Source organism: Stegostoma tigrinum, chromosome 19 (genome assembly GCF_030684315.1).
Source record: "Stegostoma tigrinum isolate sSteTig4 chromosome 19, sSteTig4.hap1, whole genome shotgun sequence".
NCBI classification, from domain to species: domain Eukaryota; kingdom Metazoa; phylum Chordata; class Chondrichthyes; order Orectolobiformes; family Stegostomatidae; genus Stegostoma; species Stegostoma tigrinum.
This window is the reverse complement of record NC_081372.1, coordinates 29,738,600-29,754,615: the sequence shown is the minus strand read 5'-3', so window position 1 is coordinate 29,754,615 and position 16,016 is coordinate 29,738,600. Positions and strand designations below refer to the sequence as shown.

The 16,016-nt window shown below is 38.5% G+C and overlaps 1 protein-coding gene across 3 annotated transcripts in view; it reads right to left on the bottom strand.

The window, feature by feature from the left end:
- Positions 1-648: 648 nt before the first annotated feature.
- The window catches only part of LOC125461335 (YTH domain-containing family protein 1-like), a 32,109-nt gene continuing 16,741 nt past the window's right edge, over positions 649-16,016 (bottom strand). Inside the window, exons 5-6 of one of the 3 annotated variants that reach the window (XR_007249475.2) lie at positions 3,666-3,765; positions 649-2,102 (exon numbers count right to left, since the gene is read on the bottom strand). Coding sequence is in view for 1 of the 3 variants with exons in the window: in XM_048549998.2 (XP_048405955.1) it covers positions 2,079-2,102 (24 nt within the window). In the remaining 2 variants the exon portion in view is untranslated. Of the gene's footprint in view, positions 2,103-3,665; positions 3,766-6,128; positions 6,237-16,016 lie in introns of those variants that run through there. The other 2 variants (XR_009446926.1, XM_048549998.2) reach the window with 2 other exon arrangements.

Sequence of the window (16,016 nt, the reverse complement as noted above, 5' to 3'; positions counted from 1 at the left end):
TCTACCTACCCACGCCTCCCACCCACCCCACACACACACCACATACACACACACCTGCCCACCGTGTTTCTGTAATTCCACTACATCCAGCCTCCTCCACAGGTTCCTAGAATGACAGCAATTGCAATGGCCCTTTTGGGACTTGACAAGTATTAGAAAACCAGGATTAGAATAATTAGGTGTTTGTTTTTGATTGGTGTAGACTCGATTGACTTATGACTATGACAGATGTCAGTCTACAACTATTTGAATTCACATGATAAAGAAACATCTGAAGACATTGGATATTGCAAAGGTTTTGACCCCTGCAACATTCTGGCACGAGTACTCAAGTCTTATGTTCCAGAAATACTTCTAACCATAGGCAAGCTGCTCCAGCAGAGCAACAACACTGCAATATTCTCCACTGCAAGATAGATGTTGAGATGTCATGTCCACAAATGTCAGGTCCACAAATGTCAGGTCAAATCCAACCCAGCCAATTATCACCTATCAGTCTACTTTCAAAGTCACGGAATTGTTTCCAATAGTGCTTTATAGCACAATTTGCATAGCTAAGAATGTGACTATTATAATATTCAAATGAATTTAAGTTTTCAAAATTTTGCACTTAAATAAATAATCACCCAGCATTTTTATGGCCCTTAATAGATATAATGCAATATCCGGTTTTATTAAGATTTTATCAGCAGGTTGCAGCAACTAAAGGATAATACATTAATTGGTTTATGTGACACTTTTGAACTGATGGATAAAGAATAGCATTGTAATACACAAACATTTTCTAAATCTTAGAAAATCTTACACTTAGATTTACTCAAGGTGTTCACTTTTAGAGTATGACTGAACATTTCAGTTAGTCTGTTCTAACAGTTTGTCCTCATGGTGTGCATTGTTTCCCATAAGCCATTTTCATCAACAAATATTCCAACTTAATTCTCAAATGCACAACACAATTATTTGACATTTTTAAAATGATAACTTCTGAAACCTGAAGATTCTCACTTCAATTGAATTCATGCACTTTTGTTTAGAGAACAGAATGCAGTTTTCCAGGCACATGAACAGAAAGAAATTAGAACACAAATGATTTGAGGCATTAAGAACAGATCACCTGTGCTTGCTAAATAGATATTGTTTATTAAGGCTTGTATTCTTCTAGAGGAAAGAAAAATCAACCCAATGATGTTCATTTACCTTACAGGCAATATTCCATAGACATAACTAAAATTGTCTAAATATAAGTCTAAATGATAAGTTTTGTTTTTAAATTGAGGTCCATTTTTGTAGCTAGGTTCAGAAGAGTTAATTGTTTGTTTTCTTTCTAACGATAGTAAAGTTCCTCTACAATAAACACGTGCAAGTTTCTGTGAACTAAAGCAACAGGCATGAGCACCGTTTCATGCTTTATCCAGTCGGCAGCAATTTCAATGGTTCCCTCATTCCACAGACATACAGTACAGCATAGTACAGCTTTCGGACAGAAAAAAACAATCAAAAATATTTCATCTCAAAAATCAAGAGATTTTTGCATCAATTTATATTTTGAGACATCAACCATCGTTTCCACTATTTGCTCCTACATTAAAGCTCAGCTTTACGGAAGGAAAAGAAAAGAATGACCTTGGGATTTTCATGAGAGAATGCAAATTAACAGCGACTTGAAAAGAACACCAGAAAAGCTCAAAGTTAACACACATCACCAAAACTAGTAACGTTGAAAGCATCACATCATCCAAACTACATAAGGCTGACGCAGTAATATTTCCCATTTTAAAAAAAAGAGCTTGCAAGGCTCATCTTCATAGGATTGCTAAACAAATGCAGGCTAAAGCTTCAGTGTAACAGAAGTTACCAGTGACTGCTACAGCATTTTAGGTGCAAAATTACAAACAAAATGCAGACCAGTCTGGGCAAAAACAAAAACAGAAATGTACTAAAAACGTGATGCAGCTTAATTCCCCTGCACATAAAGATATCACTGGAGCAGAAAGCTTTGATTTTTCTTTTCATTCTGATGCTGAGTCACAGCACCAGGTTTTCAGTTTTTTTTAAAACTCAAGTCAAATGTTTTCTTATCATTTGTTTCGGTTCAGGCGTTCCTGCAGAGAAAGAGAAAAGTTATTTTGAGAAAACAATTTTAAAAAACTACTACTTTCCATTAAAATGAGGCATTCTGCACAACACAATGTACTAATTCCAACATGATTAAAATTTTAAACTATACAATTCAACAAGAACAATGGTTTTTGGGTCAATATCTTCCCCATGATTTAAGTTTGAGGAATGTGGGCATTTGTACAAATTTGTTTGAAGTTAAATTATTTACATACACTAATTCACAGTATTATGAAGCTTCAGAAAACATGCATTTTTTTTGCTTGAAACAACAAGTTGTATATTGTAGATTGGTGGAGTGCTAGCTGAAGAGTTAAGCTGCATTGACTGGAGAGATTGTGAACTGTGGTCTCCAGACTCAAAAGACAACAAACATTATCAGCTAACAATACATCTCAGGTAATGATCCAAAGCCAGCAAAGCTTACAGAAGTGGTTCTCAGGATGCCAATCCTTTTAAGGAATTCTCGAATTATCAAGTTTGTTTCAGTGCACCTCAGCCACTGCGGCATACTCACACCAAATCACTCATCAGTTCTTCTCAACTAAACCAACTTGTTAAACTCAAATAGTTGCAAATGTATTTTGAACACTAGAACACTGCGGGTGGCGATTTCAGGAATGTACTAAATTCATCACATCTCTCTTAACTGTTACAGAGGGCTAAGGGGAATGTGTGTTGCTAATGAGCTCTCAGTTCCATGAAATGGAAGTGTGACAAGAATCAGGTCCCACGGCGGAATTCATAAAAGATTTGGAAATGTCTTGCCCGTGTACTAAGTGCATCAGAAATGAACTGCAGCAGGCTTCTGAAAGTACACTGGTCATTGAAAAAGATTTCAGACAGTCTTGCGAAAAAGTGTTAATATTTAATTGCATTTAGCTCCTCATTCTTTTGTACTGGAAGGTTTCTTTGCATAAATATTATTTGGCAGACCTTAGTAATGGGAATGAGCAACACTAAGATTTGCTGTCTCACCGATTATCCCACCAACTGTCTAACTGTATTGCTAGCCAAGTTCTACTTTTTAAGATGGAGGGATTTTTGCAACAAAACAAGAGGAGCTAGTTTTCCCACCATTCACAAAATAAGCCCTTGTTGAATCAAAGGCTAGTGTGCCATTCCAGTATTGTCAACGTTGCAATTTTGGAAGCATAAAGATTAATTAGCGAATATGTGCTCCTGAACATAACGGAAGTAAAAGACCTTATTTCATTTTTTAACTGAAGCAAACACTTCACTATCACAGAATACTGTAGGGTCACAAGGGATTTTTGATTTCACTCCAAGACACAAAAATTTTTTAAAAAACAACTTCAGCTTTCCCAACCTCACCCCGATTAATTTTCCTCAACCAACTCTGTGCTATCATGGGTTAATAGTTCTATTTCAATTAAAATAAGTCAAAGTCAAAGACCTATTGTCCACAATTGTCTCAGTAAAGGAAGAAATGCAGCAAATACAGTGTGGTCCTTCTATGAGGTAAACATATTTAATTACAGGTAGACTGGCAGATAGGTTTTTTCAAAACAGTAGTCTTTCATTACCTGTACTGCCAACTGTTAACCTCGACTTCTCCCAATGAAATTCTCAACTTGAATGATTAATGTGAAATGGAAGATTTTGCCTTTAGAACATCTTCCCTTTCTAGAATAGGAAAAGAAAAAGAGTCTACAATAATGAAAAAAATTAAACACCAAGATGTGCAAAATGTATATTTTACAATGATGCTGGCTCTCAAATTCTCAAAAATTTTGTGGAGTATTTAACGACAGAGGTGTCTATTGTGATGTAGTTGAGTAAATCATTTAAGAAAGGGAGAGAAATACAGCGCAGAGATTATTAATAAACTAAGTGTTAAAGGCAGTGTGCTCTTCAACAGAAATTGAAATAACGTTACAGGTTGATTCAATGATAGAGGTTGGAAGCAGCGATGGGGAATGGAGGGCTATAGGTTATAGGGGACACAGAGGTGAAGTCAGGAGTTAAAGATTCAGGCTGGAAACAGGATGATAAAGAATCAAACATAACTAGAGGAGGATGCCAGAATGGGACTGAAGCTCAGATGAGGAAGCCAGGTTGCTGCAACGGTTAGACGAGAAGTGAGTGACTACGCAGAAAAACAGTTATTCGGTGTCACTGGACAAAACAAAATTTCTTCTATGCAGCAGTGAGGTTAGCAACTTTAAAAATAAAACTTGAATGTCTGAAGACTCGGATTATTCTTCAATAGCCTCAGTGGCTGCTCTGGAGTTATACAAGGGCAAACAGGATAATCAAGGAATACAGGATCAAGAATAGTTCATTCAGTCCCTTAAACCTGCAGCCATTCAATTTAATCATAGTTGATCTGGACCTCAACTACACTGACCTGCCTGATTCAGAATTCTGAAACCCTGGTTCACATTCCATCACAAATGTCTAGTTGATAAACAGGCTTAATGACAGAACTGAATCACCAGCAAACTTTACAACTGTAATTTAGTGGTTTATCAGATGTTTGTAATCAATAGTGTTTCTGGCATCCCTCAAACTGTTTGAAATGCCAATCCAGCTATGTGCCAAGATGCAGTTCAAATTTTACAATTCAAGACTTTAATCTTTGGAAACTGAGTTACACAGTCTGTGATCTACACATTCTGGTTTTGAATAAAACATAGAAGGCTAATTTGGGTGATCAAATATTTATCATACTAAAATGGACAATCTGAAAAATATATTCACCGGGAACAGTGTGGTGATCTGGCCTACTTGCTTTCAAACTGTTGCCCCTGGATCCTACAAAGTTCATGTCCTTTTGGTGTTGCATGCTTACTAGTGCATTATTCACTCCACAATGTAGTAAGGAATACATTTTCTGCACTGCTTGCCATTGGGTGGGTATGCTACACTAAGTGATCCAAATAATCTAAATCAACATTCCAAGCTACTTCTGCTAGTTTAAGCACACTGCCACATTTATTCTACTCAACAATGACCACTGTATAAATGGGGCAGTTCTGCATACAGCTGACACTGCACTTTTGTCTGCCAGATAGATTCACTCTTGCTGCCATTGTTCGTTCTTGCTGAAATTCAACTTAACTATTTATATTGAAAAGTAATTCCATTAAGTTGCCACAGTCTTATCAGAGCATGGGACTGCTCCCTCATTACAAAAAGAGGGAGGGAGACAGAGGATGGTGGTGTAACCTGAGGGTCATCACATCTCAATCACGGGAGAGATTAAGAAGAGTTGTTCATAGTAACCTCAGCCAGTGCAGGAACTGAACCCATGCTGTTGGCATCACCCTCCATAGCATAGTAACCATCCAGCCAACTGAGCTGACCAACCACCAAGAGGTGAGCAGAAGAAAAATAAATGAGCGAAAAGGGAAGACAAAATTGATGCATTAACAGCAGCAGTCGGCATAAAAACTGGACTGCTATTCACATTTCTTTCTGCCTACAATCCCAACCCCCTCAAACTACGAGAAATACCAGCATTACCAGATGTGGTTGAAATCCATTTACTGTAATATTTCCTTCACTCCTCTTGAAGATTAGGATTGGGATATTCTTTATCACAGACTATTACCATGGCCTGAAAAGCACATTTCTCCTTTACCACTAAAGTGCAGAGTGATAGGTCAAAGTATTACATATATTTTCACCAAAAGATGAAACAAGCCTGAGTGGTTACTACTGACCGAGAAACGCTTGTGACCTGAACCAGCCTCAAGAGTATACCATCAGTTTCCCTTATCTTTCCAAGGAGCTGGACAGTGTAGATGTATGAAGTAATGTAATCCATTCAAAAAATTTATTATTGGTAATATCAATACATACATGACGTACACAGAATTACGCCAAGTATTACATTGTGCAGTTTTGCTATGAAACCAGGAACAAGTCTTAACTTGGGGAAATAACGGTCATCCCAGTCTCCACCTTGGCACTTGGCTGGAATGGAAAACTACTGAACGACGATTCCTTTGTTGCTCTAGATTATGTTTTCTATTGACGCTTACCAGAAGTCTTTGAAGCAAAACTTGAAGAGGATGAGGACTGATGCAGCGATTCTGATGGAGCTCATTCTCCCTGAAGCTTGGATGACTGTGCCTTCATAGGAACGGTGGCTGGAAGGGGAAGAGGAGTGGGATGACTTTGAGCACTTGCCAGCCAAAGGCAAGTCAGACACTGATGCTTCAGCCACTTTGGACTTTGGACTTTACGCATTAATTTGAACTAAGGGTTCTTTCTTTTACTTTCTTCAGAATCTTTGACAATGCAATACTGGTCAAGAGGTAGGCAGTACTCATGATCATCAATGACAGGAAAGGCATTGCACCAAGTTAGAAACAAGAACCAAATCTCATGCCAAGAGTTAAAAATGGCCATGGCACTATAGAGTCAAAAGAGCAACATAATTCTGCCCAATGGCAATGGGAAAAAGAACTGAAGAGCAATGCATTGTACACTACATAGGGCACGAAAAATATACTGGGTCACAACAGGAATAGGCATCCTAAAATCTCCTTCCGTGTGGCTTCGGATCATTACCAAACTTGGTAGAAGAAATAAATGGAAAATTAATCCCTTTTTTCCTATTAATCATTGATTCCGTACTTCTACATTTAAAGCAATAGGTACCATAACTAAAACACAAGGTATCTACAGAGCTACTTACAATGTTGAGAACACCAAATGCCACACCAGTACCAATTCTGAGTGACCAAACACAGACCAGTGAGAAACAGTACACTGACTGAATTAACTTCAAATGACAAGGTTCAGATGCAACACTTCAAATAGGTAAATTGCGCTGACAGTTTTCTCCAAAAACAGAAGTGTCCTGTATTTTTTGCATATGATACGTGCCTTGGATAGACCCCCATTAAATTTATTTCATTATAAACAAAATCACCTTACATTTAAAATTTTACTTGCAATGTGAAGAAAGCACAGAGTCAGAAAACATTGCACATTTTTATTTTAAGCTTCACAGATTGGGACAGTGCAGGATGAGAAGTGAAGCCAGAAAACTCAAATGAAAAAAATGCATTAAGCATGCTGATTGAAGCAAAGCATGGTTTTCCTACCATTCTTTCATGAAACTAATCTCCAACATGACTGTCATTAAGGTTGCATACTCAAGGATATCAAATGAATGCAGCTCTTAATATTGAGCTCAAACGGAATAGTATTCTTACCCTTCTCCCAAGATTTTGCCTGAAAAACAACCCAGAAAATTGCCATGTCGGAAATTCTAAGCAAGAACCATTATCTGACTTTGCACTACAGAGACCAAGGGCACACTGATTTATTGTATGAAATGGGTTTAAAATCATGTACCATTATTATAATCAAACAGCAAGACAGTTCACCAGTTAATAGTGCAAGGATTGATTCCTCTTTTTAAAAAAAAAACAAGTAAAAAAGTGTTGTTTCATGTGATTAATGAGAGGTCTCAACGTTCAACTATTTATTTCTAAAGTATAGGCAATCTTCCTACACATTTTGGAATAACAATTAAATGTACAGGTTTTATCATTTCATTGTAGGATCGATTCACCAATTTATGGTTTTTGTACGGAATATACTCGTCACATGTCAGCTCTTTCTCCTAACCTTTGGGATCAGGATATTTGACAGCCTCAAATACCGAGGATCTGGCTCAAGTCACTTAGTGACTTTGTTAGCTTATTGTCTGTTTTCTGTATTCAAGTGAAATTCGCTCCATGTAGCTCCTATGTATTTTTGGGCCTTTTTCTTCCTTCTACCCTTCTAGCCCAAATGACTCGGCTGTTACTGGTCTATCTTCTATTGGAATTGGAGACAAAGGGGGGAAAAAATATGTGACAACTATGTGGCAGAAGCAGCTTAGAAAAAGATTGTAATGGTAACAGCACCATCTTATTTACAAATCAGCAAAGCCAAGATTAACAAAGAGTCACAAGATTCTGCTATCAAGTCTGCATATGATCAGCCCTTTGTTTTATATTTCCCGGTTACTCGTAATTTAAAGTAAAAAAAAACTTTTCAAAACTGTCATTTCTCTATATTTCCCTGTAAATAATGCGAAGCCACTGGTAGAGAAATTTTGTCCTAAGAAGTTAAAACAAAAGGAATGTCTATTTGACTTTTGTTTAGAAAACCTAGCATGTTAGCATTGTCATACACAGAAACTTCACCCACCTGTGGGGAAATGGCAACTATAATTGACACAATAAACTTCCTATGCCAATATCCAAAGTCCTCAAATTTTGTTTAAAGCAATTGGCTGTATTTGTTGGTTCAGATTAACAAAAATAGACAAATTTTAATCATTTAACGCTGCTTTAGTTAACTATTTTAAATTGACAAATTGGTTTGCCGAGGCCTCAAACCCCTCTCCTTCTCCAAACTGGTGTTACTCCTTGATCATGACAACTACATCATCAATATGTTCAGTCCACGCTCTCAATCTGTTCATCCAGCAAAAATAAAAGAGTTCCTCCCTGCAATGACCTAACCAGGACTTGTTTGCTAACGAATGTGCATCTCAGAAAAGCAGAATATCTTAAATTACTTCAAGTTGTGAAATAGGAAAACTATAATAAATGTGGCCAAAAAATTTATAGGATTGCTACTGGTCACTAAGACATTTTAATTTACTACTAGAAATACAAATAACCTCAGGATGAAGGCACTTAAATATTTATTAACACTAGTTTATTTTTAAGACTCTGGAGATCTAAGATAAATCTGTGATTTAAAATAAAAAGATGATTTTGTAATTTGTGAAATTGATGTGTAAATTTTATAGATAAATATTCCAAGATGCAGAACTATTTAAAAATGTATTCCGAAATAAAGAAGCATTTCAAACTTTAAAAAAATGTAAGTGCTCTTGATATCCACAATCACGTAACTGTACTGTCATCACGGACATGGCTAACAACATTCTGCCTTTTTGTGAAGCTTACTTCTTGATTACACTTCACTGTCTGGTCTATCCTGAAAAGGCCTGGTGGCAGCCTTCATCATAAAAATCATGATTTGCTCTCTTTCTCCCCTACAACACTTGTGCATTCCCCTCTTTCAAACAGGTTACATTGTCCTGTCTTTGTCCGCTTCTCTAAAATTGCTATTTTCCATCTTTCCTCAAGCACCACATTGAAATTCTTACTGGTTTATTCTCAATTCAGACTTGTCTCTCGTGATTTCAATTTCCATTTTAACTTGTCTTGCCCTTCTGTCATCACAACTTCACTTTCCATAGCTCTCCCATCCATATTCATATAGATTCCCTCAATTTTGCCATTTCATGTGGACTCGGTTAACCATCAGATATGGATAACTTCAGTACCACCACCATGCCTATGACCATTTCAACCATACTTCCTTCAAGCCTTGAAGCAAACTTTAATTTGAAGGCCAATAAATAATTTATCCTATCCAAAAAGACTCCCTCTTGTATGGTCCTCAACATTAAGGGGTGTAGAAACAGGACAATATTATCCTCCCCGTTTACTATACTAGTTTAATGATCTACTCAAGAGCTAGCTGCATGATCTTAAGCACTTTCAAACTTTTCGCTCTGTTTTACTTCTTGGAAAGCAAACGCAACACCAGCAATGCTCCACGAAACCTCAAGTCCTACAAGCAGCTCATGGATTCCTTCATTTTAAAAAGGTTACCATTCATTCAATTGCTTCTCATGCTTCCAAAACCTCACCAAGCTGATGTTCCCTGCCCCATGGCAAACTTACAACTTTGGTTTCTCTTCTAATTGCAGATATAACCTATAAGCTTAAAGAACTACACTGCCTCCATTTCCTACCTACTAACCTCATCACGCCCCCTTGACCTGTCCGTCCTCCCTGGACTGACCTATCCTCTCCCTACCTCCCCACCTACACTCACCTCTACAGGCTCCATCCCCGCCCCCTTTAACTTGTCTGTCTCCTCTCCACCTACCTTCTATTCTATCCATCTTCGATCTGCCTCCCCCTCTCTCCCTATTTATTTCAGAATCTTCTCCCCATCCCCCTTTTCTGATGAAAGGTCTAGGCCCGAAACATCGGCTTTTGTGCTCCCAAGATGCTGCTTGGCCTGCTATGTTCATCCAGCTCCACACTTTATTTCGGATTCTCCAGCATCTGCAGTTCCCATTATCTCAGAACTACACTTCCTGTTCACTCGAGTACACATGACTACATAAATTTCCCTTACATATATACATTTCCTAGTTATTAACAGTTCTAAAGAAGGGTCATTAGATCAAAACCATTACCTTTGCTTTTTCTCCACAGACGTTGCCAAACCTGCCAAGCTTCAACAGCAACTACCATTTTTTAATATTTCTAGCATCCATGGCTCGGTTTTATTTCCACAAATTTCCTTGTCTGACTACCAAGTTACCTTTCAATTGAAACAGTTCAACAACCACCCTCCTTTAGCATTGCACCCTTATCATATAACAAGCCCTCAATCTTACTTGTCACTGAAAAATGACTGATGCATCTCCAACTTCCCTCAACTGTCCAAAGCAAGCATCTTGGTATATCCAAATTCTGTGACCTTCTTTCCCAATACGACATGCCTAAATCTCTCCAAATTGGGTTTCCATCCCTGCCACTGAAATGCCCAGTCACAAATGATATCCTTGTGAACTCAACAACGCAGCTTGTCTGCTCCCCAGTTTAGTGGCAGTATTCTCACAGTTCCATTCTTGATTATGATTATTACAGCATCTCAAAACAACAGACTCTCTTCCCAACATCACACCATTTCTGCAGCCCAATCATCATATATCCTTGGTCCCCTCCTCTCTCATCCACATGTTTCTCTTGGCTATATCAGCTAAAGACAGAGTGTTACATACATTAGCTCATGATACCAGATCTCCTCCACTTGCTCAACTCCTGTGACGCAGCTGCACAATTAAGACAACTTACCCAATATCCAGACCCAAATGTGCCAGGTGGCCCATTAAACACTGGCAGGGCTAAAGCCATATTCTTTAGGCCTAGTCAGGTGTCTCCTCACCAATGACTTGGGCAACTGTCCAGAGAAGCAGACTATTTGATCATGAACTCACCAGCAACACAATTCTCTCCATTTTAAAGAAAGATTTTCACACCTTGAATACTGTCCACTGCCCAACCTCCAAGCTTACTGTCAGCTGAAACCATCAGAGCCTGTCACTTCCAGACTCAACGGTTCTAAAAAGGTGCCCAGAATGGTTTGTCATCCTCCACAAACATAAGCTTCTCCAAATGAAGTCAGTATCTTTGTCTGATCTTAACACATTATGGCCACCTCAAATCAACCATTTTCTTAGTCACTGCCAATCTAAATCAGCTACAAATCAATTAAAAATATTTTTGAAATGTAAAATGTTATTCTTTTTGTAGAAATCTCTTCATAAACTTGTCCCTTCCCATTTCTGCAACTATCGCCACTGGCATAATTACAGCATTAACCCTCCTTAATGCTTTGCTGCTGCTGTGTCACAACATGGTTGAACTAAGGCTTAATTTAAGGTCTGCTATTAAGCAAAACAATACACATTTAGCTTGGAGAAAATGGAAGTTTAATTGAAAATGAATTTAAGCATTGGTAATTCAAAGCCCAAGTATCATTGTTCATTTAAATAGAAACTCATTTTACAAAATATATTTGAATTATTTAAAATAAGAAATTTTAAGCAGCATTTTTAACCCCTGTACATGGTAAGTTTGAAGCTACAGGCAAAATGAATAGCTCAGTCTACACAAACACAAACTAAACAAGTGTAACAGTATATGTAGAAATCTGGATTCTAGCCTGCTACTAAATTTAAAATTGCTGTACAAGATACACATTCATGAGGTTGCAGACTAGTTCGCTCTGTCCCGCTTATATAGGTAGCGGGCAGGACAGAGCACCAACACTTCACCGGAAGCACACTGTCATCTAGCAGGGTGATGAAATGTCTGTAATCAAACATACTGGCTTGGTGAGCATGTCTACAACCTCATCCACAACTCTAGCTACAAATTTTCTCAAAAACTAGACATGCATCTTCACTGCTTGTATGATAGTACAGTAGTGCAAATCTGGATTGCACCCCATTTCTAAACGGCCTTGCTTGAAAGCACCGGGGGGGGGGGGGGGGGGGGGGGGGGGCGCCCCCAGGTGGTTTCTATAAAAAAGGATGTTCAAGCCACCCCAGTAGATTACAGTCAGTGGCATGAAGGTGACAATCTACCTAATTGTTTCAAATCATTTCCTTAATGTAACTTGCATGTGACTACAAGACTTAATTACTAAAATTGTTACTTGTCTTTTTGGATTAGAATGTATGTTAAATCATGAATTCGACAACAATTGAAAAATTTAAGTTACCAGTACTGGATGCAAAATAAGGGGAAAGGACCCAATGTAACATTTTATGAAATAATTCCATCTTTCTAGGAATAGGCAGTAATTAAAGAAGCTCTGTAAAAGTCATACAATGAACACAGAAACATTTTACAAATCAGGAGCGAGAATGCATATCCACTAACAATTATTGCTTCATAGCTGGGAGTACTCAGACCAATCACTAATATATAGTCAGCAAATCATAAAATGCAAATACATACTAAGCACCACCATGAAAATAAAACCACAGCAAAGCATAGGCCATTTAGCTCCTTCGATATCCACTGTCACTCAATTAGATCATAGCTGATCTATATCTGAATTCCATCTAGTTGCTGTGAACCAGCTCCTTGATGCCCTTAAATGTACAATGATCTAGATTTTAAAGTTTTCCAGTCGATCTTGCTTCCAGTTTTGAGACAAGATTTCCAAAAACTTCCATTGCCCTTTGCACAGAAAATACCTCTGGTCTCATAGAAACAGAAAATAGGAGCAGGAAGAGGCTGTTCAGCCTCATCAAACCTACTTCAAAATTCAATATGATCATGACCGATCATCCAACTCAGAATAACAAAGTGTGGAGCTGGATGAACTCAGCAGACCAAGCAGCATCTTAGGGTCACAAAAGCTGACGTTTTGGGCCCAGACCCTAACCTGAAGAAGTTACCCTCCTCCCTCTGGACCAACCTCAGGGGATCGCTCTCCCACTGCAACTCTTCGGTCCGCCTCCCCCTCTCTCCCTATTTATTTCAGAATCTTCTCCCCACCCCACTTTTATGAGGAAGGGTCTAGGCCCGAAACATCAGCTTTTGTGCTCCTAAGATGCTGCTTGGACTGCTGTGTTCATCCAGCTCCACACTTCGTTATCTTGGATTCTCCAGCATCTGCAGTTCCCATTATCTCTGATCCAACTCAGAATGCTGTTCCCACGTTCTACCCATGTCTTTGATTCCTTTACGCCAAGAACTGTACCTAACTCCTATATGATGACACTGAATGTTCTAACCTCAACCACTTTTCCTGATAGACAATTCCACAGACTCATCTGGTTGAGGAATTTTCTCCTCACCTCAGCCCTAAATGGTCTACGCTGTACATTTAGATTGTGATGCTTGGTTCTGGACTTTCTGATCATCAGGAATAACCTTCTAGCATTTACCTTATCTATTTCCTGACAGCAATTTCTAGATTTTGAGATTCTCCCTCCTCCTTCTAAACTCAGTGAATACAGTTTGAACTGATCCAGTCTCTCTTCACACATCATAAAATCCCAATTGTGTGGAAGCAGGCCTTTCAGCCCATCAAGTCTACACTGACCCTCTGAAGAGTATCCAACCCCCTGCCCTAACCCTATAACCCTGCATTTCCCATTGGCTAATTCACCTGGCCTGCACATCCCTGAACACTATAGACAACTTAGCATGGCCAATCCACCTAATCGAGTTGTAGGGTCGTGAAACAGACTTCAGTCCAACCAGTATATGCCAAACAAATCCAAACTAAACTAGTCTTATCTGCCTGCTCCAGGCCCACATGCCTCCAAATCATTCCTATTCATGTTCTTATCCAAATGTCTTTTAAATATTGCAACTGTACCCACATCCACCATTTCTTCAGGATGCTCACTCCACACACGAACCATCCTCTGTGTAAAAAGATTTGCCTTATGGTTTTTTTTTTAAATCTCTCTCCTCACACCTTACAAGTGTGCCCCAGAGTCTTGAAACCCCCCCATCCAAGGGAAAAGACAGTTATAAAAGAGTAGTGCGCTAAATACCAAGGCACTATGCTGCCCCATTCTTGCCATCACAATAATCCATCTGGTAAACCATGTTGAACTCATTCATAGCCACAACATCCCTTTTCAGATAAACAGACCAAAACTGCACACAATACTCCAGCTGTACTCTCACCAAGCCCTGCACAATTGTAGCAAGACACTCCTACTTGTGTACTCTAATCCTCTTGCTAAGGTCATACCATTTGCCTTCTTCACTGCCTGCTGTGCACTGCAACTGGTGTACAAGAACACCAAAGGTTTAGCGGCACCTCCCCTTGTCTTAATCTATCACTGTTCAAATGATGATCTGCCTTCCATTTTCACTACCGACATCAATAACCTTACATTAATCCACGTTCTACTTCATCTTGAGGTTAGTTGGCTCGCCAAGCTGGTTTGTTGTTCTGCAGACGTGTCATGACCGTGCTTGGTAACATCCTCAGTGCAGCCTCTGTTGAAGCGTCAGAAAATACACCAACGCTTCATCAGAGGCTACACAGAGGACGTTACCAAGCACAGTAACGAAACGTCCACAGCTCGGTGAGCCAACCAACCTCAACACCCACAACCCGAGCTACAGACCGACTCCAAAATCCACTTCATCTGCCAAACAGTGACCCACTTGCTCAACTTGTCCAAATCATACTGAAGCATTTCTGCAACCATCCACTTAGCTTTGCGTCATCTGCACACTTGGAGATATTACATTTAGTTTCCTCATTTAAATCATTAATATATTGTGATCAGTTAGTGGTTCTAGAACTGATCCTTTTAGTACCTCACTGGTCACATTCCACCATTCAGAAAGAAACCAACTGATTCCTCCTGCTGGTCAATCAGTTCACTATCCATGTCAGTTACACTACCCCCAAACCAAATCCATTTTAAATTTTACTCGCTAATCTCTTGTGATATCTTATCAAAAGCCTATTGAAAGTCGAACTAAACTACCTACACTGGTTTCCCCCTTATCAACTCTACAAGTAAACATCCTTCAAAAGTTCCAATTGATTCATAAAGCATGTTCTTCTTTTCTGATCTAGTCATGTTCAAGTGCTCTGCTATTAAATCTTTTATAACAGACTCTAGCATTGACCCCACAATTGATGTAAGGCTAAATGGTATATAACTCTCTGACTTCTCTCTCCTTTATTAATGTGAGGTTATACCATTTAGCTTGGTGTAAATCCTAAATGGCAATGCTCCAATTTTGTTTAATATTATGACCTCTTGTTTTAGATAGATGTGTAATTACACCTCTGATTGGGGTGTTTAGAAAACATCTGCCACAGTAGTGAAAATCCATGGGGCTCTATGCTCTTTAATAGTTATCTTAAATGTAGGTATGGATTTGTTCTCAAAAAGAGAACTCCTGTGGTACACAAAAGGGGTGCATACAGCATACAATTGCTCTGTAATAACACACTGCTACTTTTATTGTTGAAGAATAAGTATTTATCCCCTTCAATCAGTTCCAAATGTCACATTTTACTGTCAGATTTGTGTTGACTTTTACATATTTGAATAATGAACACAGCTTTTAAAAAAACTAAACAAATTGAATCCAAAATAATTTGTTAAATGCATTTACACATACCTATTCCCAAGATCATCTGCAGTCATTGCTTTTGAATAAATAAGGGCAATGAAAATAATTTCAAAGATAGAAGAATTTATGGATATGTTAGACATAAAATTTCATGATTGAAATTTTAGTGTATTTTTACAGCAACCTATAAAGTCAAAA